The sequence below is a fragment of the Pleurodeles waltl genome, chromosome 11, assembly GCF_031143425.1.
Source record: "Pleurodeles waltl isolate 20211129_DDA chromosome 11, aPleWal1.hap1.20221129, whole genome shotgun sequence".
NCBI lineage: Eukaryota > Metazoa > Chordata > Amphibia > Caudata > Salamandridae > Pleurodeles > Pleurodeles waltl.
In genome coordinates this window covers 946,535,999-946,559,037 of record NC_090450.1, presented here as the reverse complement: position 1 = coordinate 946,559,037, position 23,039 = coordinate 946,535,999, and the positions used below count along the sequence as shown (strand labels likewise).

At 47.7% G+C, this 23,039-nt stretch overlaps 1 protein-coding gene across 1 annotated transcript in view; it reads right to left on the bottom strand.

The window, feature by feature from the left end:
* Positions 1-23,039, bottom strand: part of ADORA2A (adenosine A2a receptor) — a 107,476-nt gene that overhangs the window by 11,950 nt on the left and 72,487 nt on the right. Inside the window, exon 3 of the mRNA XM_069215115.1 lies at positions 12,122-13,021. Within this exon, the coding sequence (XP_069071216.1) occupies positions 12,122-12,471 (350 nt within the window). The 5' untranslated portion in view covers positions 12,472-13,021. The remainder of the gene's footprint in view (positions 1-12,121; positions 13,022-23,039) is intronic.

The window sequence follows — 23,039 nt, the reverse complement described above, 5'->3', positions numbered from 1 at the left end:
ATTATGTCACCAGTGACTGCAGTCTCCAGCTGTCACTGTGTCACCAATGGATGCAACCTGTGAGTTACCACCAGTGACTGCAGTCTCCAGTGCTCACTGTGGCTTAACAACAGTGACTGTAGCTTCCATCTGTCACTGTGTCACCAGTGAATGCAACCTGTGAGTTACCACCAGTGACTGCAGTCTCCAGCTCTCACTGTGTCACCAGCGGATGCAACCTGTGAGTTACCACCAGTGACTGCAGCCTCCAGCTCTCACTGTGTCTCCAGTGACTGCAGCCTCCAGCTCTCACTGTGTCACCAGTGACTGCAGTCTCCAGCTGTCACTGTGTCACCAATGGATGCAACCTGTGAGTTACCACCAGTGACTGCAGTCTCCAGCTCTCACTGTGTCACCAGTGGATGCAACCCGTGGGTTACCACCAGTGACTGCAGTCTCCAGCTCTCACTGTGTCACCAGTGACTGCAGTCTCCAGCTGTCACTGTGTCACCAATGGATGCAACCTGTGAGTTACCACCAGTGACTGCAGTCTCCAGCTCTCACTGTGTCACCAGTGGATGCAACCCGTGGGTTACCACCAGTGACTGCAGTCTCCAGCTCTCACTGTGTCACCAGTGACTGCAACCTCCAGCTCTCACTGTGTCACCAGCGGATGCAACCTGTGAGTTACCACCAGTGACTGCAGCCTCCAGCTCTCAATGTGTCTCCAGTGACTGCAGCCTCCAGCTCTCACTGTGTCACCAGTGGGTACAACCTGTGAGTTACCACCAGTGACTGCAGCCTCCAGCTCTCACTGTGTCTCCAGTGACTGCAGCCTCCAGCGCTCACTGTGTCACCAGCGGATGCAACCTGTGAGTTACCACCAGTGACTGCAGTCTCCAGCTGTCACTGTGGCTTAACAACAGTGACTGCAGCTTCCAGCTCTCACTGTGTCACCAGTGACTGCAGTCTCCAGCTCTCACTGAGTCACCAGTGACTGCAGCCTCCAGCTCTCACTGTGTCACCAGCGGATGCAACCTGTGAGTTACCACCAGTGACTGCAGTCTCCAGCTGTCACTGTGGCTTAACAACAGTGACTGCAGCTTCCAGCTGTCACTGTGTCACCAGTGGATGCAACCTGTGAGTTACCACCAGTGACTGCAGCCTCCAGCTCTCACTGTGTCACCAGTGACTGCAGTCTCCAGCTCTCATTATGTCACCAGTGACTGCAGTCTCCAGCTGTCACTGTGTCACCAATGGATGCAACCTGTGAGTTACCACCAGTGACTGCAGTCTCCAGTGCTCACTGTGGCTTAACAACAGTGACTGTAGCTTCCATCTGTCACTGTGTCACCAGTGAATGCAACCTGTGAGTTACCACCAGTGACTGCAGTCTCCAGCTCTCACTGTGTCACCAGCGGATGCAACCTGTGAGTTACCACCAGTGACTGCAGCCTCCAGCTCTCACTGTGTCTCCAGTGACTGCAGCCTCCAGCTCTCACTGTGTCACCAGTGGGTACAACCTGTGAGTTAACACCAGTGACTGCAGTCTCCAGCTCTCACTGTGTCACCAGTGACTGCAGCCTCCAGCTCTCACTGTGTCACCAGTGGGTACAACCTGTGAGTTAACACCAGTGACTGCAGTCTCCAGCTCTCACTGTGTCACCAGTGACTGCAGTCTCTGGCTTTCACTGTGTCACCAATTACTGCAGTCTCCAGCTCTCACTGTGTCACCAGTGGATGCAACCTGTGAGTTAACACCAGTGACTGCAGCCTCCAGATCTCTCTGTGACTTAATACCAGTGACTGCAGTCTCCAGCTCTCACTGTGTCACCAGTGGATGCAGTTTCCAGCTCTCACTGTGTCACCAGTGACTGCAGTCTCCAGCTGTCACTGTGGCTTAACAACAGTGACTGCAGCTTCCAGCTCTCACTGTGTCACCAGTGGATACAACCTGTGACTTAACACCAGTGACTGCAGCCTCCAGCTCTCTCTGTGACTTAATACCAGTGACTGCAGGATCCAGCTCTCACTGTGACATAATACCAGTGACTGCAGCCTCCAGCTCTCACTGTGTCACCAGTAGATGCACTCTCCAGCCCTCATTGTGTCACCAGTGACTGCAGTCTCCAGCTGTCACTGTGGCTTAACACCAGTGACTGCAGCCTCCATCTGTCACTGTGTCACCAGTGGATGCAACCTGTGAGTTACCACCAGTGACAGCAGTCTCCAGGTCCCACTGTGGCTTAACAACAGTGACTGCAGCCTCCCGCTGTCACTGTGTCACCAGTGGATGCAACCTGTGAGTTACCACCAGTGACTGCAGTCTCTAGCTCTCACTGTGGCTTAACACCAGTGAGTGCAGTCTCCAGCTCTCACTGTGGCTTAATAACAGTGACTGCAGCCTCCTGTTCTCACTGTGTCACCAGTGGATGCAACCTATGAGTCAACACCAGTGACTGCAGCCTCCTGCTCTCACTGTGTCACCAGTGGATGCAACCTATGAGTCAACACCAGTGACTGCAGTCTCCAGCTCTCACTGTGTCACCAGCGGGTACAACCTGTGAGTTACCACCAGTGACTGCCGCCTCCAGCTCTCACTGTGTCTCCAGTGACTGCAGCCTCCAGCGCTCACTGTGTCACCAGCGGATGCAACCTGTGAGTTACCACCAGTGACTGCAGTCTCCAGCTGTCACTGTGGCTTAACAACAGTGACTGCAGCTTCCAGCTCTCACTGTGTCACCAGTGACTGCAGTCTCCAGCTCTCACTGAGTCACCAGTGACTGCAGCCTCCAGCTCTCACTGTGTCACCAGCGGATGCAACCTGTGAGTTACCACCAGTGACTGCAGTCTCCAGCTGTCACTGTGGCTTAACAACAGTGACTGCAGCTTCCAGCTGTCACTGTGTCACCAGTGGATGCAACCTGTGAGTTACCACCAGTGACTGCAGCCTCCAGCTCTCACTGTGTCACCAGTGACTGCAGTCTCCAGCTCTCATTATGTCACCAGTGACTGCAGTCTCCAGCTGTCACTGTGTCACCAATGGATGCAACCTGTGAGTTACCACCAGTGACTGCAGTCTCCAGTGCTCACTGTGGCTTAACAACAGTGACTGTAGCTTCCATCTGTCACTGTGTCACCAGTGAATGCAACCTGTGAGTTACCACCAGTGACTGCAGTCTCCAGCTCTCACTGTGTCACCAGCGGATGCAACCTGTGAGTTACCACCAGTGACTGCAGCCTCCAGCTCTCACTGTGTCTCCAGTGACTGCAGCCTCCAGCTCTCACTGTGTCACCAGTGGGTACAACCTGTGAGTTAACACCAGTGACTGCAGTCTCCAGCTCTCACTGTGTCACCAGTGACTGCAGCCTCCAGCTCTCACTGTGTCACCAGTGGGTACAACCTGTGAGTTAACACCAGTGACTGCAGTCTCCAGCTCTCACTGTGTCACCAGTGACTGCAGTCTCTGGCTTTCACTGTGTCACCAATTACTGCAGTCTCCAGCTCTCACTGTGTCACCAGTGGATGCAACCTGTGAGTTAACACCAGTGACTGCAGCCTCCAGATCTCTCTGTGACTTAATACCAGTGACTGCAGTCTCCAGCTCTCACTGTGTCACCAGTGGATGCAGTTTCCAGCTCTCACTGTGTCACCAGTGACTGCAGTCTCCAGCTGTCACTGTGGCTTAACAACAGTGACTGCAGCCTCCAGCTCTCACTGTGTCACCAGTGGATACAACCTGTGACTTAACACCAGTGACTGCAGCCTCCAGCTCTCTCTGTGACTTAATACCAGTGACTGCAGGATCCAGCTCTCACTGTGACATAATACCAGTGACTGCAGCCTCCAGCTCTCACTGTGTCACCAGTAGATGCACTCTCCAGCCCTCATTGTGTCACCAGTGACTGCAGTCTCCAGCTGTCACTGTGGCTTAACACCAGTGACTGCAGCCTCCATCTGTCACTGTGTCACCAGTGGATGCAACCTGTGAGTTACCACCAGTGACAGCAGTCTCCAGGTCCCACTGTGGCTTAACAACAGTGACTGCAGCCTCCCGCTGTCACTGTGTCACCAGTGGATGCAACCTGTGAGTTACCACCAGTGACTGCAGTCTCTAGCTCTCACTGTGGCTTAACACCAGTGAGTGCAGTCTCCAGCTCTCACTGTGGCTTAATAACAGTGACTGCAGCCTCTTGTTCTCACTGTGTCACCAGTGGATGCAACCTATGAGTCAACACCAGTGACTGCAGCCTCCTGCTCTCACTGTGTCACCAGTGGATGCAACCTGTGAGCTACCACCAGTGACTGCAGTCTCCAGCTCTCACTGTGACTTAATACCAGTGATTGCAGTCTCCAGCTCTCACTGTGTCCCGAGTGACTGCAGTCTCCAGCTCTCGTTGTATCACTAGTGACTGCAGTCTCCAGCTGTCACTGTGTCACCAAAGGATGCAACCTGTGAGTTACCACCAGTGCCTGCAGTCTCCAGCTCTCACTGTGTTACCAGTGACTGTAGTCTCCAGCTCTCATTGTGTCACCAGTGACTGCAGCCTCCAGCTCTCACTGTGTCATCAGTGGATACAACCTGTGAGTTAACACCAGTGACTGCAGCCTCCAGCTGTCACTGTGACTTAATATCAGTGACTGCAGTCTCCAGCTCTCACTGTGTCACCAGTGACTGCAGTCTCCAGCTCTCATTGTGTCACCAGTGACTGCAGTCTCCAGCTGTCACTGTGTCACCAATGGATGCAACCTGTGAGTTACCACCAGTGACTGCAGTCTCCAGCTCTCACTGTGTCACCAGTGACTGCAGTCTCCAGCTCTCATTGTGTCACCAGTGACTGCAGTCTCCAGCTCTCACTGTGTCACCAGTGGATGCAACCTGCGAGTTACCACCAGTGACTGCAGTCCCCAGCTCTCACTGTGTCTCCAGTGACTGCAGCCTCCAGCTCTCCCTGTGTCACCAGTGACTGCAGCCTCCAGCTCTCACTGTGTCACCAGCGGATGCAACCTGTGAGTTACAACCAGTGACTGCAGTCTCCAGCTCTCACTGTGTCACCAGTGACTGCAGTCTCCAGCTGTCACTGTGCCACCAATGGATGCAACCTCTGAGTTACCACCAGTGACTGCAGTCCCCAGCTCTCACTGTGTCACCAGTGACTGCAGTCTCCAGCTCTCACTGTGTCTCCAGTGACTGCAGCCTCCAGCTCTCACTGTGTCACCAGTGGATACAACCTGTGAGTTACCACCAGTGACTGCAGTCTCCAGCTCTCACCGTGTCACCAGTGACTGCAGTCTCAAGCTCTCACTGTGTCACCAGTGACTACAGTCTCCAGCTCTCATTGTGTCACCAGTGACTGCAGCCTCCAGCTCTCAGTGTGTCACCAGTGGATACAACCTCTGAGTTACCTCCAGTGACTGCAGTCTCCAGCTCTGATTGTGTCACCAGTGACTGCAGCCTCCAGTTCTCTTGATGTCACCAGTGGATGCAACCTGTGAGTTACCACTAGTGACCGCAGTCTGAAGCTCTCACTGTGGCTTAACAACAGTGACTGCAGCCTCCAGCTGTTACTGTGTCACTAATGGATGCAACCTGTGAGTTACCACCAGTGACTGCAGGACTGCAGGCTCTAGCTCTCACTGTGGCTTACCACCAGTGACTGCAGTCTCCAGCTCTAACTGTGGCTTAACACAAGTGACTGCAGTCTCCAGCTCTCACTGTGGCTTAATACCAGTGGCTGCAGCCTCCTGTTCTCACTGTGTCACCAGTGGATGCAACCTGTGAGTCAACACCAGTGACTGCAGTCCCCAGCTCTCACTGTGTCACCAATGGATGCAACATGTGAGTTACCACCAGTGGCTGCAGTCTCCGGCTCTCACTGTGTCACCAGTGGATACAACCTGTGAGTTACCACCAGTGACTGCAGCCTCCAGCTCTCACTGTGGCTTAAGAACAGTGACTGCAGCCTCCAGCTCTCACTGTGTCACCAGTGACTGCAGTCTCCAGCTCTCACAGTGTCACTAGTGGATGCAACCTGTGAGTTACCACCAATGACTGCAGTCTCCAGCTCGCACGGTGTCACCAGTGGATGCAACTTGTGAGTTAACACCAGTGACTGCAGTCTCTAGCTCTCACTGTGGCTTAACACCACTGACTGCAGCCTCCAGCTGTCACTGTGGCTTAACACCACTGACTGCAGCCTCCAGCTGTCACTGTGTCACCAATGGATGCAACCTGTGAGTTAACACCAGTGGCTGCAGTCTCTGGCTTTCACTGTGTCACCAGTGACTGCAGTTTCCAGTTCTCACGGTGTCACCAGTGGATTCAATCTGTGAGTTACCAACAGTGACTGTAGCCCCCAGCTTCACTGTGACTTAGAAACAGAGGCTGCAGCCTCCAGCTCTCACTGTGATGTATCAGCAGTGGCTGCAGCCTCCAGCTCTTACAGTGAGTTACGAGTAGTGGTTGCAGCCTCTAGCTCTCACTGAGGCTTAGCAGCGGTGGCTGCAGCCACCAGCTCTCACTGTGGTTTAGCAGCAGTGGCTGCAGCCTCCAGCTCTCACTGAGACATAGAAGCACCGGCTGCAGCTTCCAGCTCTCACAGTGAGTTACCAGTGGTGGCTGCACCCTCCAGCTCCCACTGAGGCTTACCAGCAGTGGTTGCAGCCTCTAGCTCTCACAGTGAGTTACCAGCAGTGGCTGCAGCCTCCTGCTCTCACTGAGGCTTATCAGCAGTGGCTGCAGCATCCAGCTCTCACTGTGGTTTAGCAGCAGTGGCTGCAGCCTCCAGCTCTCACTGTGGTTTAGCAGCAGTGGCTGCAGCCTCCAGCTCTCACTGTGACTTATCAGCAGTGGCTGCAGCCTCCAGCTCTCACAGTGAGTTACCAGCGGTGGCTGCAGCCTCTAGCTCTCACTGTGGTTTAGCAGCAGTGGCTGCAGCTTCCAGCTCTCACTGAGACTTAGAAGCACTGGCTGCAGCTTCCGGCTCTCACAGTGAGTTACAAGCGGTGGGTGCAGCCTTCAGCTCACACAGTGAGTTAGCAGCAGTGTTTTCAGCCTCTAGCTCTCACTGAGGCTTATCAGCGGTGGCTGCAGCCTCCAGCGCTCACTGAGGCTTAGCAGCAGTGGCTGCAGCCTCCAGCTCTCACTGTGGTTTAGCAGCAGTGGCTCCAGCCTCCAGCTCTCACTGCACTGTGACTTATCAGCAGTGGCTGCAGTCTCCAGCTCTCACTGAGACGTAGAAGCAGTGCTGCAGCCTCCAGCTCTCACTGTGGTTTAGCAGCAGTGGCTTCAGCTTCCAGCTCTCACTGAGACTTAGAAGCACTGGCTGCAGCTTCCGGCTCTCACAGTGAGTTACCAGCGGTGGGTGCAGCCTTCAGCTCACACAGTGAGTTAGCAGCAGTGTTTTCAGCCTCTAGCTCTCACTGAGGCTTATCAGCGGTGGCTGCAGCCTCCAGCGCTCACTGTGGTTTAGCAGCAGTGGCTGCAGTCTCCAGCTCTCACTGAGACTTAGAAGCAGTGGCTGCAGCCTCCAGCTCTCACTGTGACTTAGAAGCAGTGTTTGCAGCCTCCAGCTCTCACTGAGAGCAGTTCTGGGACAGCCCTCATTAAGTTTCGACTCACATAGCGCAGTAATACTAGAGGCATGTAATACTTACTAATACTCTGTTCTTCCCAGGACAGTGCAACCATGCAATAATACGTGAACCATCATATATCCCTCGAGCCATCTAACAATATTCGACCCATGTAATAATATTAGAGCAATCTAAGAATCCTGGAACCATGCAAAAACACCCTACAGAGGCACCTGATGTTTGGATCAGAAGATGTTCTTTCTTTCGGCAGGAGAGATTGTGCAGGACAATTAACTATTCCTTAATAGTGTATGTAAGAAAAATAGAATGAGTGACTGCGAGAGGATGACAGAGAAGGAGAGCGAGAAAGACAGGCAGAGAAGGAGGGATACATGGGCGGGAGATAAATGCAGAGGGAAATGAATATCTAGAGAGAGGGCAGAAAAACTGGAGAGAGAGAAATTATCTATCTATCTATCTCCGACATTCAAATGTATGGTCTGCCACACAGAATGCACACCATAGCTCATTGCCCCCTCCATGCTCAATACACCCCTTGGAGAATTGTATGTAATATAAGCACCAGCAAAGCCAATAGGTCTCATCATTGTGACACTGGCTTAGCCAATGCTTTTTTTTAAATGTTTCGCAGCATCAGTAGAAAGCAAAATGCTTTTGTGCAGATGCTGTGTAGCATCAGCAAAAAAAAGCATAATGACATGGCTGCTACCGAAGGCTGCGTGATTTCCCATGCACACAGCTCATGAATGGTGTAAATGTATTATGTATTTACCGATCAAAGATGGCGGGTGCTATTTGGATAGGTAAAAAATTCAATTTTTGTAATTTAAAAAAAGTGTGGACAGCTTAGGGCTCAGAGCACAATGGAGCAGCTTGTGGTGGAGCGGAGTGAGCGGTGGGCAAGACAGCATTCGAGGATCTTGATGTTGGACTTGGGAAGCACCATAAAATTAACACAAAGCTGATGAGGGCTGGGTAAAGCAATGGCCGAGTTTAGGGCGTGGGATCAGGGAGCAAAACAGAGCATGTGGGGGCAGGGGTTTGGCGGAAGGAAGAAGCACACATTACAGAGAGCTAGAAAACACATGCACTCTCATGGAATGCTGAACGAAAAGGAAAATAGTAGTTCCCTAATGTGTGCAGTGGAAAGATACAAGTCAGCCAATCGAAAGGATGGTAAAGAGCTATGCTTCTCGGGAGGGTCTAACACAACATGCAGAAGACAAACCATAGAATAAGAACCAAGCAAATGAGAGTGACAATAAATTGAATTAAGCACAGTGTACGCTTTGGTATGGCCCATCAGAAGCTTTCACTCACAGCTAACCGGTTTTTTAAGACCTAAAATCAGACTATCTACAATCAGCAAAATATGGTGGGAGCATAGCGGCTGAAATGGAAATTTTAAAGTGTAGGTTCTCACTATCCCAGAGTACCTATCTGCTAATGAGAAGTGCCAGTACTTCCCCATTAAAGGTTAAGTGCAGGTAATGATTACCTGGCAGTACCTGGCCATTTAAGGCACCATCATGAGTCATAGTGTACATTGTGTGGCACACCATTACTGCCAGATTTCAGAGCTTTCTTCAGTTTTGTGTTTGCTGAACCATAATTAATTTTTGTGTTTTTTTCTTTTATATCATAAATACCACTTGTTAATATTCTGCAGAGCGTGTGAAGCAAATGGAGACAGTTTTGCCTTTGATTTCAGCAGATGGCAATGCAAACTTGGACCATTTTTAGAAAGTTATGCTTGTGTGCTCACTCAACAGCACAGTTTTTCTGCTCCACCTGTCCAGTAGACCACTTAATGATGTACCACATTAGTGAATTGTTTAGGGGCAAAAGGGTGGCCTTGCATCTACCTGTAGTCAGAGGACCCCTGATATTATTTTGAAAAAGGCCCATCTTCATTCCACAGGTAGCCCTGGACCAGTCAGGCTTCTCTCAGAGACCAATGCCTGGCCATGCTCTGCCAACACCCCATCTCCGAGTGGACAAACATTTACATCCAATCCCTGAGGATGTTTATGCACACTTCCTATCCATCAGCAACCCTTCTGATGCCCGAGTGACTGGGGTCCACATCAAACCTCTAACTTACTGTGTGCCCACAACAAATGCCAATGAGCCCTGTGCCCACATCCTATCCCTGAGTGAGCTTACATCTAAACTCCATATGACACGTCACACTATTTCCACTTGTGATCCTGCACCCATGATCTATTTCTGACTAATTCCACACCTATACCCTATACCTAATTCAGATCATGCCAAAATACTCATCGTAAGCAACCCCAAACTCATATCCTATTAGTCAGTGTCCACATCATACCCAGAGTGGCCTAGGGCCCACATCCCATTTGTAAGAAACTGGATTATTAGTTGGGGGGTTAACTACCCACCTCAATTAATAACCAAAATCCTTGTCAGAGTGAACCACTAACGTCACTAACTAAACCTGAGTCCCCTCCCCTGGTAGCTATGGCACAGAGCAGACAGGCTTAACGTAGGGGCAATGTGCAAAGTATTTATGCATCACTAAAACAGTAATTAAGTAAAAATACAAAACAATAAATATCCCAAACTGAATTAGAAAAATATTAAATTATACCAAAATGGCAAAAATTAAATAACGGGAACAAGAGATATGAATTTTTAAAATGTTAAGTAGAAATAATGCCAAGAAGCACTAAGGCCTTATTATGAGTGTGGCAGTCCAAGGTCCGCCACGCTCGCATTGATGGTCGGACCGCTGCACTCCGGGCGGTCTGATTGCCCAATTATGACTTAGGCTGACAGACCCGCCTAAAGACTGCCATCCCTGCCAGGATGACAGATCCCGACAGGGTGACGGTGGTCGGGCTTGTCATATCCTATAGCCTAAGCTTTAGCATATTCCTGAAGGACCCTGAGGCTGTATGCAGTTCCTGACTGACCTCACAACTAAACCCTACGCTTGATTGGCTCCACAACTCACACTCTATGCCTGAGCAGTCCTACACCGCACACCTGCAGCCTTACCTAGAGACCCCATGCATCACACCTGCATCCTAACCTTGAGTGACCCCAATCCTCACACACACATCCTGAAATACAGTGACCCCTTGCCCCACACACTCTTCCTTCCCTAGAGAGATTCTATGCTCATATCCTATGTTCTCGAGTGACCCCATGCCTTCCTCCCACATCCACTCCTAGTATGACCCCTCTTCAGGCACCAACATTCCATCCAAGAGGAACCACATGCATCAAACTCATATCCTATCCTAGAGTGGAACTACGCCTCACATCGACACACTATGCTGATGTGTCCTCATCACTACATCCTATTCCTCTGTACCCGCATCTTATGCTTAAGGGATACTGTACCCACATCATGCACCTGAGTGTCCCATACAATATCCTTTGCTGCATCTCGCAGCCACATCCAATCTCTGAGTGACCCCATGCCTCACACTCACATTCTATACTAGAGTGACCCTATAACTCACAGTAACTTTCTATCCTAGTGACCGCTCACTTCAAAACCACATCCTATTCAAGAGTGACCCTATATCTCACACCTACGTTCTACGCTGATGTGACCCCATGCCCACATCCTATGCTGGAGTCTGCACCCACATACTTTCCTTGGGTTACCCCATGCCTCAGACCCACATTCTATCCTAGAGTGACCCAAGGCTCACATTCTATCCCTCTGTGACTATGTTCCCACATCCTAACCCAGAGTTACGATGTGTCCACATCCCATACTCAAGTAACCATGTCCACATACTATAACTGAATGATGTGTGTCCACATCCCATACCTGAGGGACCAGTGTCCACATCCTATACCTGAGTGACTCATGTCCACATACTATACCCAAGTGGCCAGTATCAACACCCTTTACCCCAGTGACCCATATCCACATCCTATATCCCAGGCCTACATACTATACTGGAATGATCTTGCCCACAAAATATCCTGGTGAAACCATATGCCCACATCCTATATTCAAATGGCTTGTGTCCACATCCTATACCTGAAAGACCCCTGCCCGGATCCTATGCCCAAGCGACCCATGTCCACATCCTATACCTGGGTGACCCATGCCCACATCCTATACCTGAACGACCCCTGCCCACATCCTATACCTGGGTGACCCATGCCCACATCCTACACCTGAATGTCCCCTGCCCATATCTATCCCTGATTTAACTCCTCCCACATCCTATCCCTGAATGATCCTTGCCCACATCCTATACCTGAATGATCCAATGCAACATCCTATGCCTGAGTGATCAATGCCCACCCTTAACCCTGAATCATTCTGTGCCCATATGCTAACCTTGTTTGACATTTTGTTGACATCATGCCTGTCGGCTCATCCACTTCCAGGAGAAATCACTTCCTATGTAATCACCAAATTAACCACTTCATCTTTTCCTAGATGCCCCTTCCTGTCTCTAAACAACCCCACTTCTCCATTCCAGAGGGACTCCACTGCCCCATCCTCATTCTCCTCATTTGCTCGCTCTGCTTCCCTCCCTTGTCCCTCACCTGAGCGGGATACGGATCGCAATGTAGCGGTCCATGGCGATGGCCAGGAGGCTGAAGATGGAGCTCTGCGTCAGCACCAGGACAAAGCAGGCGATGAAGAGGCAGCCGTGGAAGGCGGCGCAGAAACCAATGCTGATGATTATGGCGAAGGGGATGGCCAGCACGCCCACCGCAATGTCCGCTGCAGCCAGGGACACCACAAAGTAGTTGGTGGCGTTCTGCAGATTGCTATTTATGTAGACAGCCCAGCAGACCAGCACGTTTCCCAGAATGGCCAGCACAGCAATGAGCAGCTCCAGCACGATGTATATCAGGTTCCAGGTCAAATTCCCATCCTCATCCGTTATCATGGTGAACGTGGCCAGATTGACATAAGTGCGTGGGCAGAAAGTTCACCGTCCATAGCGGCAACGTGCTTAAGCTTCCTACTTCCAACTTGTGGTGTACACAATACAATGTTGTGGTCCAACAACAGTGATGTTGACTGATTCCTCGTTCGCCAGTATCAGGTTATCTTCAAATAGCAGCAGCACAAATGAATGATTCAAATCAGATCTTGAGCCAAACTCTTTCTCAATACAGTTGAGCAAAGTTGTCTAAAATGGGTGAGCTGGGAGGAGGAAGTTAAGAAAACCGACAGGCAGGAGTATGATAAGGAGCGACAGTTGCAATCTTGAAAAATGCAAGGCACAATCTACTAGGCTGCCACCAAAGTGGGATCCAGACAGTTTCAAGATGGCTGACTTCCTGGTTATGAACTAAGGGGCCTCAATTTCTGGCACTAAGTAGGTCTTTCCAGCTCGTGAAGTGGGAGTCTTGCTTCTCTGTTCACCACAGCGCCAGCTGGTTCGAAAAACATCCAGCTGTTATCCTCTTCAGATGTCTTCCCATAAACGCATCCTAGAAAGAAATAACAAAAAGATAATCTTGGTGGGTGAGCAGGTTCAGGGGAAGGGACACAAGGAGGGCACCAGCTTTCATCCCTCACACTCTTTGGGAAGGGAGGCCGGAATTGAACATTTCAGAAAAGAGGCCTTGCAGGGACAGACATCAAGTTTCCAAGGATCTGAGAAAGGCTTGTGATAGGGGTGCACGAGGCAAACATAAGGCTTGACAGTAGTAGAAAGGAATAACAGAAGAGAAAGTGAGGTTTGAGGGTAGCAGAATGGACAGATAGGTGAAAAAAGAGGAAGAAAAAAGACACAAATCTCAGCTCTTTGAACTAAAAGTGGTGGGAAACGAAAGCACAGGAGCTCTCACAGTTCGCAGGAAGAGTTATTAGGAAACACCAACTTTCAATATTCAGATTTTTGATGGACAATTAAGAACTTCTTGGATGACATCAAGAAGCAGTGAGATTTTTCCCTTTGATTAGGCCCTGCTGCACCTTAAGTGCTTCAGGGAAGTGGTAGGAGGACAGCAGAGCTTTCAATGCATCAAAAGGATTAGAATGAAAGAGCCAACAGTTCAGAGAGGAAAGATCAAGAAGATGGAAGCAGAAAGAAAAAACAAATGTTGTTTGTATTCCTAGAGTAAAAATGACTCTGATGAATAAAATATGGATGCTAAAACTGTGCTTCTCTGGATATGATCCTTCTTCATCTGTCCCTACATGTCCCAATCCTGCCTCTCTGCTATCCTGTGTAGCCGCACCCACCTTTTCTACTCATTTTAGAGTGGATGGTGGAAAATCCTGAGGACATGCTACTTTATGAGAGCACATTGTGTGTCAGGAGAAAAGTCGGGGCTGCACTGTGTGAGTCTGTCCTCTTCTCTTATTTCTTCTTGATGAGAACAGAATTGTGTGGAGCCTGGGGTACAGCAGTTTGTTGGCAGTGGGCTAGTAAGGATGTTATTTATGGATGTGCATTAGCATGTTCTCTATGTAGATGGAGAACTATCTTCAGAGTATCCATGATTGGCTCCAAGTCACTATTTCGCCATATTCTTCAGAGTCCAAATGGCAGTCTCTATTTTGTCCCAGGGTCTTTTAACAAGATTCTAAAATGGATGCTGTTGGTGATGAGGACTGGCATCAATGTAGGGGCTTACCTGAACCAGTGTCTCCTGGACATTGATTAGCCAGCATGCAGGTGTTAGGAGAAGTGACATTAGGTAACTTTTAAAACACAATGTCATTAGTGGGTTTGCCCTTGTCTCGTTCCTCGACACCTTAACAGCCTCCTAATTGTGGCTGGGTGGCTGGAGGAGGGACACGGGGAGGAAAGTACAGAACACAGAAATGGCTCCCAGAGCTCTGTCAATATCTGTTGCTGCCTTTGTGATTCATGAGATGAAGAGTAGCAAGGGCAGTGCCAGGAGCACCACATGGAAAGCTAGAAGTAAAGCCATCCCTAGCTACACCTAATTGACATCCATGCCCCCAGTACTTAATTTATGCTTGCCGCTGTTGGTGGGCAACACCGGCACATAGTTCAGGGGTACGGGACTCTTCGCGATCTCCCACACCATGCCCATTCCTATCTGCAGTTACCTGGATTCAGAGAACGGATGGATGACAGTTGAGTAGTCTGTTTTTTTTTTTTTAATTTCCACAGCGATCCACCAAAATATTGGCAGTCTTTCTTCTATTTTCACAGACCATGATGGAAATATGACAAGTCTTAACAAAACAACATGTCTCGACTTTTCGATTTATTGGCTTTGCCAATGCAATGTGCCGATGCTGTGAACCATTGGGAAAATGCAAGTACTTTTTTCCAGGTGCTGAACAGTATCTGCAAAAAGAAAAAAGAAGAAAAAATGCACATTGGCCCAACTGCTGTTGCAGGGAGAACGGAGGAGAGGGTTGGGCAATCCAATGTGGAGGAGGGACAGGCAGCACACAAAGGCAAGAAAACGTAGGGGGAGAAGCACACTTTGGAGTGCAGATACATAGAGCGGGGGAAGGGGAGTTTGGTGTAGAGAAGCGCATCAGAGAGAGAAAGCAACATACGAAGGAGACAGCAACACGGGGCAGGAAAGAAGCACATAAGAGAGAGAGCAACACAGAATGTGGGGAGGGAAGTGTGGCAGAAGGAGAAGCACACAAGCAGAGCAAGCAATGCACGAGGGAGAGAGCAACAGAAAGCTTGGGGAGAATATTTGGCAGAGCACATGGTGTGCGTAACCAAGGATCCCCAAAAGTGAACAGTGGAAGGGTAGAAGTCAGCCAATCAAAAGGCCGGTAAACAGGCTATGCTTCAGGGAAGGACAAATACAAGAAGAGGAAGGCAAGCCATGGAATAAGAAGCAAGTGAAAGTGAAAGTGAAAATAAAGTCAACAAATGGGTGGGCTGTGAGCCCACTGTAAGTTCCTGGTAAGCCCACAATAGGTCTTTGCACCCTAACAGATGGTGCTGTCTGGTAGATGAAACCTCAAAAGGGCTATAAAATGCTCCTCCTCAATGGTGTGCGTGCTGCTATCGACGGGTATTGAGAGAGGGCGTAAGGTCCAACCACCCACCAAATCCCCGGCTCACACCCTCTGCACACGAATCCCCCTGAAAATTAATGTGGGGACAGGCACTTTTTGATTGATTGATTGATTGATTGTTTGGTTATTTATTCATATATTTATTTATTTATTACAAATCACTGCATGTCCATATCAGGCCAGTTTGCCTGGACATTTCTCCACAAGTCAATAAAAAGACGCCAGATGGAGACAGGCGGGCCATGGGCGGCAGCTCCGTCTCCACCCTGTGCCTGGCACTTGCCGGGTTGGGGCGGTGGTCCCTGGTACCCAGAGGAGGAGCATCCAGTAGTTGTTAATCTCCCTCCAACTTTATGAAGAGAGACAGGGTCAAGGCTACTTTAGTGACCTCTAAACAGACACTAATAGCAACACATTTTCTTTATAGCGCCTTGAAACAAGTTAGCCTGTGGGGACATTGCAATTCGAAATTTAATTTATCATTGTAATAATAATGATAATAATAATAATAATAATAATAATAATAATAATAATAATAAGGAGAAGAAGTAGAGGTATTACATTTCTTATTATTATTTTTATTGTTATTGTTATTATTATTATTAATAATAATAATAGTTGTTATCGTTAGTATTACTATTAATAATATTGATATTATTATTGCTATTCTTGGTATTATTATTATTATTATTATCATTTTTATTATTGTTGTTATTATTATTACTATTGACATCCTTGTTGTTACTATTAATGTCATTATTATCATTATTATTTGTACTATTCCGATCGGAGGGGGGCCATCGGGTGTCTTCATGGACATGTTCAGAAATCTCCAAACCTCTCTCGTATGGGGCATTCAGTGCTTAATTAATAGAATGGAATGATTATTATAAATACAGAACTATTATTGCTGTTATTATTATTATTATTAATATTATTAACATTCATCATCATCATTCCTGACAGACATCAAGAAGCAATGATTATTATAAGAAAGTGGCCCAAGCTGCAGAGACTGCACCGAGATCCAATGTCAGAGAAAAGGAAGATGTTATAAGTATGTGACAGGAAGCAATAATATGAATATAAAATGTCTAGAACTGTCATTCTCATATTCTTGTAAATATTATGTTATGTTCATATTATTTGTTGTAATGAGAGAAACTTTAAGTGAATACTCAAACCAAGTTGGAAATAATCAACCAATGGTACACTCCCGGTCCTCCTTAGAAAGCGTAGACAAATGGACCGGCCGGGAGCTTACCTTGGAATGTTGAGAGAGCTGTTGTGAAGTTGGAGAGGTGTTGGCATTGAGGAGTTCTGAGAATAAACCATCCCATTTCACAGTTGATGTTGTTGCTGGGTTTATTTACAACAGAAGAGATCACCAACCACAGAAAGAGGAGAGATCACCAACTCCAGAGACAGAGGAGACAACTCCAGAGACAGAGGAGACAACTCCAGAGACAGAAGAGATCATCAACCCCAGAGACAGAGGAGACAACTCCAGAGACAGGAGAGATCATCAACCCCAGAGACAGGAGAGATCACCAACCCCAGAGACAGAAGAGACAACTCCAGAGACAGAAGAGATCATCAACCCCAGAGACAGGAGAGATCACCAACCCCAGAGACAGAAGAGACAACTCCAGAGACAGAAGAGATCATCAACCCCAGAGACAGAGGAGACAACTCCAGAGACAGAGGAGACAACTCCAGAGACAGGAGTGATCGCCAACCCCAGAGACAGAAGAGACAACTCCAGAGACAGAAGAGATCATCAACCCCAGAGACAGAGGAGACAACTCCACAGAGACAGGAGAGACAACTCCAGAGACAGAAGAGATCATCAACCCCAGAGACAGAGGAGACAACTCCAGAGACAGGAGAGATCGCCAACCCCAGAGACAGGAGAGATCACCAACCCCAGAGACAGAAGAGACAACTCCAGAGACAGGAGAGATCACCAACCCCAGAGACAGAAGAGACAACTCCAGAGACAGAAGAGATCATCAACCCCAGAGACAGAGGAGACAACCCCAGAGACAGGAGAGATCGCCAACCCCAGAGACAGAAGAGACAACTCCAGAGACAGGAGAGATCATCAACCACAGAGACAGAGGAGACAACTCCAGAGACAGGAGTGATTGCCAACCCCAGAGACAGTGAGACAACTCCAGAGACAGGAGAGATCACCAACCCCAGAGATAGAAGAGACAACTCCAGAGACAGGAGAGAGCACCAACCCCAGAGACAGAAGAGACAACTCCAGAGACAGGAGAGATCACCAACTCCAGAGACAAGCGAGATGACCAACCCCAGAGACAGGAGACACTACTCCAGAGACAGGAGAGATTACCAACTCCAGACACAGGAGAGATCACCAAACCCGGAGACAAGAGAGACAACTCCAGAGACAGGAGAGATCACCAACTCCAGAGACAAGAGAGATCACCAACCCCAGAGACAGGAGACACTACTCCAGAGACGGGAGAGATTACCAACTCCAGACACAGGAGAGACAACTCCAGGGACAGGAGAGATGACAACTCCAGAGACAGGAAAGATCAACAGCTCCAGAGACAGAAGAGAGAATAAACAATTGACCATAGAGATAATTGACCAAATCCAGTGACAGGAAAGATCCCATGCACCAGTGGCAGGAGACAGAATAAACATTTTAGAAAAGAGAGAGATCACCAGCCCAGGAGGCAAGATAGATTATGAAGAATAGCGCATAAAACAGGAGAGGTCGCTCACTTCAGAGAGAGTAGAGATAAAACATCAGAGAGAAAAGAGACATAGGGGGTTATTCCAACTTTGGAGGAAGTGGTAATCCGTCCCAAAAGTGACGGTAAAGTGACGGATATACCACCAGCCGTATTACGAGTCCATTATATCCTATGGAACTCGTAATACGGCTGGTGGTAAATCCGTCACATTTGGGACGGATTACCACCTCCTCCAAAGTTGGAATAACCCCCATAGTCAGCTCCAAAGGAAGGGCCCTGTGTTCCGGGGACTAAAGGGTTAATGAAAAGAGGAAACACCAGAAACAGGAACCCTGGGAGAGATCTTCAACTCTAAAGACAGGAAAACATGAGACATCGCCCACTCCAGGCACGGAAGAGACAACAAACACCGGAGAGAGGAGAGAACACCCCTTCCAGAATCATAGACAGGAGAGAGAATAGCCAGGGTAAAGAGTCGGCTGAAGAGAGGATTTCGGCTGGAGGGGTCTCAGGGGAGTCTGGGGAGGACATGGCCGGTTCACAGAAGAGACTGGTGGCACATCCTGTTCACGGGACATAAGATAATATAGAATAAGGTCCCCAGATGGCTGTGCTCTAGCACTGGGTTTCGTTCAACAACCTAATGCATTCTGGGACTTGCAGTCCTGGCTCACTTCAGCTACTATAGATGAACTATCGCGCGTGAAAGCAAAGGTGTTGTGACCTTGTGAAGGTGGAGACAGCTGACAGTGTGAGCTCCAGATTTCAGCCAGGGAGGTTAGTGGGGGCATCCTGTTCGGGGGGCACAGGGTTATAAGGGCGAGGAACTGGCCTGATGGTCAGAGAGAGGCTGGGGTACATCAGTATACAGTAAAGGGTACCAGGACACAGGTGCAGGGACGTTTTAAGGCCTGGGCAAAGTGGGCTCTGACCCAGGGCCCCAACCTTTCAGGGGGCCCTGATCAAGCCAGCACTGTTCTGCAGGGAGTCTTGCCCTGGTGACCTTGAATATTTCTTAAACAAATTGTTTTAAATAATGTTTCCTTTTATTTTTAATATGGGTGGTGTGTGAGAGTCTATTACATTTTGCCGAGAAATGTTGTATTTAGGTTTCATGCAACATCCATCAAAAAGTTTCTTTTGAGAAATAGGAGGGGGTAACAGATTATGTGCAGTAATATTACTAAACCGATGCTGTGTTACAATATTAAAAACATACATCACTGTCCCTGAATATTAAATGTAAACACATTTACAATGTGGATGAGTGAGCCTGTGCACTGTCAGTGAGCTGGCCAAAGAGGGCACGAAAGATCAGAGGTTGACCATAAATTCAAAGCTGCTCGAAAAGCGCCCCCAAAATACGTTTGGCCCAGGGCCCCCAAACTCCTTTGACTACGGGCTCCACAGTGGGGTGGACAGGCGAGAAGGCACCAGCTTTGCAAGTTCACGGAAGGCGACGGCCACGTGGACAGAACCTTAGCAATTACGAACAAAAGAAACCTGAAAAGATGGCCTTATACGGGTGCACACTGCAGCCCCCTTTTATTTCTGGGATCAAATCCATTGCGTTTGGACCAAAAACAAAAAATGTTAAACTTTCGTGCTTGAAAACATAAAAAACGTCCTGCAGATCAAAAACTGCGCTCTGACGGACAACAGGACCATGAAATAGTGATATATATAACAACTGGCAGCGAGTACGGAAGAGCTGGGGATACGCCAGCCCTCTGTTGGACTCGGAACGGAGCAAAATTTAGCAAAATAAGATTGGAAAATTCGGCCCCATCCACCAGCGGTAGTTACCAACACCTGCTCACCAGAGGACTGGAGCTGGTCCGTACCATGGGCTTACATCGCTGAGGACCAGGGCTTAATTTGTAAATAAGAACTTGCCGGTGCCCAAAGCCCTCCTCTGAAACACGCGGCTGCTGCATTTAAATGCGCGAGCACGGAATACTGAGGCATCGTGATCCTGAAGCCATCTCAGGCCTCTTAAATCCATTTACAGCCACTCCCTGCCCCTTCAGCTCACTCTTGCAGCTTTCTGCTTTCTCCCTGTGTGACGCTTTCCCCCCTTTCTCTTCCTCCATCTTTCACATATGTGTCTTTTGCTCGCAGAAAATGCCTAATGCAGAAAAATAAATGCCGATGCCCTCCCACCGGAAACCACCGGCTCAAATTAAGCACTGCCCAGGATACCGTGCTACCAAAGCTTCCAAGTGAAGCAAAGGGTATTCTGGGAATTATAGAGTGTTTTATTCCTTAAAAATAGTTGTAGGAACACTACTGATAACAACGATTTGTTTAAAAAAAAAAGCCAGGACTAGAAAAATAGTGTCTGAGCAACTAGAAGGCAGGTGGCAACCTCAGCTGTATCCTTACAGTAAGAGGGAGGGGTGCTACCATGCTAGTCCTTTGCTGCACACTTTATGGCAGGGATCTTCAAACTGGGGGTGGGACCCTTAGGGTGGCCTCAAGTGATGCCTTGGGGCACCAGGCTCTGGCCAAAAGAAGCATTGTGCCAATAACAGAGCTTTGATTTAAGCTGAAAAAAATGAGCAGCAGTAAACCATTCTGTAATGGGCAACCTCGTTTTGTCATTTAGATCCAAGCTGGGGGTATGTGTCAAAAGGGAAGGGACTCCAAATACTCTTCAAAACCCCCGATCCACCTCACTTCTAATAATCACACTGTGGATACTTTTACACCATAGTAAGGCCTGCCTGACCAGAATAGTATTATTGGCATCATGTATTTAATTGCATTTTTAAAATAGTAACATAACTTAACTGGAATGTTTTAATAAGTGTAGACATATTTAAACAATGCCAGTTTACTATAATAATTGTGAAAAGTTTGGTGTGGGGGGGTCCTGATTATTTTTTTTCACTGGGGGCCGGAGCGCAGCATTAAAAAGTTTATAGACCACTGCTGTATGGTCTTGAAATTGAAGGTATTACCATGCTGTGTAGAGTCACAGGTAGTAAAAGGTCAAGGCTCCACCATAATACCATCTTCTACCATTCTTTCAAATTCAATCAAACTGATTTGGCATTATTATCAAGTATCAGCCCAGCAGCCCACTCTGTAGGTGTTTTTAAGCATCAAATATCATCCATGGGCCATTGCTTCGTCATTATCATCAAACACCACTAAAAGTGAATCTTAATTGGGTTATCACCTATAAGCCCAATAATATGTACTGGACATAGATGCAGAGGGTAGGGACAAAGAAAGCCTGCTAGGTCCAAAGCAAAATAATAGATCGTGAATAATCTGTGGCTTTTCCACCATCACCAGAACTGCTAACTTTATAGACTTCGACAATTCCATTAACTTTTGGCTGTACCACAAATCTTTGCAGCATTCCATCAAGCCATTTCGAAGGACCGAAACTTATATTGCAAGCAGACCAAGTCTGATATGGCAGGGACACAGCCTTACAGCAGCTAGTCCACCAATGCCTCAGTTGACCCTTTTAGTGTAGGTTTTTCACTTTATAGCTGGACTCCGCGTGCCTTCTATGATCATGAAATATTTTTCCAGGAAGTTCTCTATTGGGTGATCAGCATCATCAAATAACATTGCTTGCAACTCATAATTAAATTTTCAATATCTTCAATCTCATTAAATATATTCTTAGGAAGCTTGTTCATTGGTGGTCATGTCAGCATGTATCATCAACTGAAGACCACTGGTGGACGGCCAAAGTCACTGAATTTCATAGAGTGATATTCACAATCGAGTGGTCAATGTTGTACAATATCATCCACTGATGATAGTCATTGGACAGTCAATATAAATAAATATCATTTACAAAAGCTCGCCATTGGATGATCAATGTAATCAAATGTAATCCTTTCAAGCTTTGTTTTTGGTGTTCAACATTAGAGTTACCCACAAGAAGATCAGTGTCAGCACACAACACATTACTTGAGTTATCAAAATGATCAATATATCTCTCTGACACTCTCTATTATGCTTTAGATCTTACTATCATCTCCGGATGATGGATGATAACTGCTATCAGATGTCATCATCTAAAGGTCATCTTCGGATGGTATATATTATACACCAAAACTTGCTATTTTGTTTGAAAGGCCATCAAATATTATTACAGCAAATTCATTAATGGATGGTCCTTGTCCTCAGATATGCTGCCAGTAACCTCTTTACTCAGTTCTAAGTATCATCAAATACCATCTGAAACTACTAAATGAGTTAGGTATCGGATATCATCCACTGAAACTGTCTATCCAGTGATTACCATCATCAAATATCATTCATGTGCCTCGCTGGTGGGAGGTCGGTGTCATCAATTACCCTCTATTGATGGTTATTTTGGGCAGTCGTTGTCATTAGAAAATCCAGTGAAAAGCTCTCTAGCTGGCAGCAATTGTCATTAAAAATCACCTCCTAGTCAATGCCATGAAAATGCATCTATAGACACTTTCTACTGGTTGTACAGTTTAATGAAATATATAGAGTGATCTCTGTTGGGTGTCCGGTCTCATCAAATATCATCAATTGAAGCTCTATAGTAGGTGGTCAATCTCATGAAATGTAGCCAATTGAAGCTCTCTACTTGGGTGGTCAGCCGCATCAAACATTATCTATTAAAGCTCTCTATTGGGTAGGCAATTTCACAAAAATCATTTATTGAAGTTCTCTACAATCTCATCAAGGATTTATTGACGGTCTCCATTGGATGGTCAACCTTATCAAATATATATTGAACATCTCCACT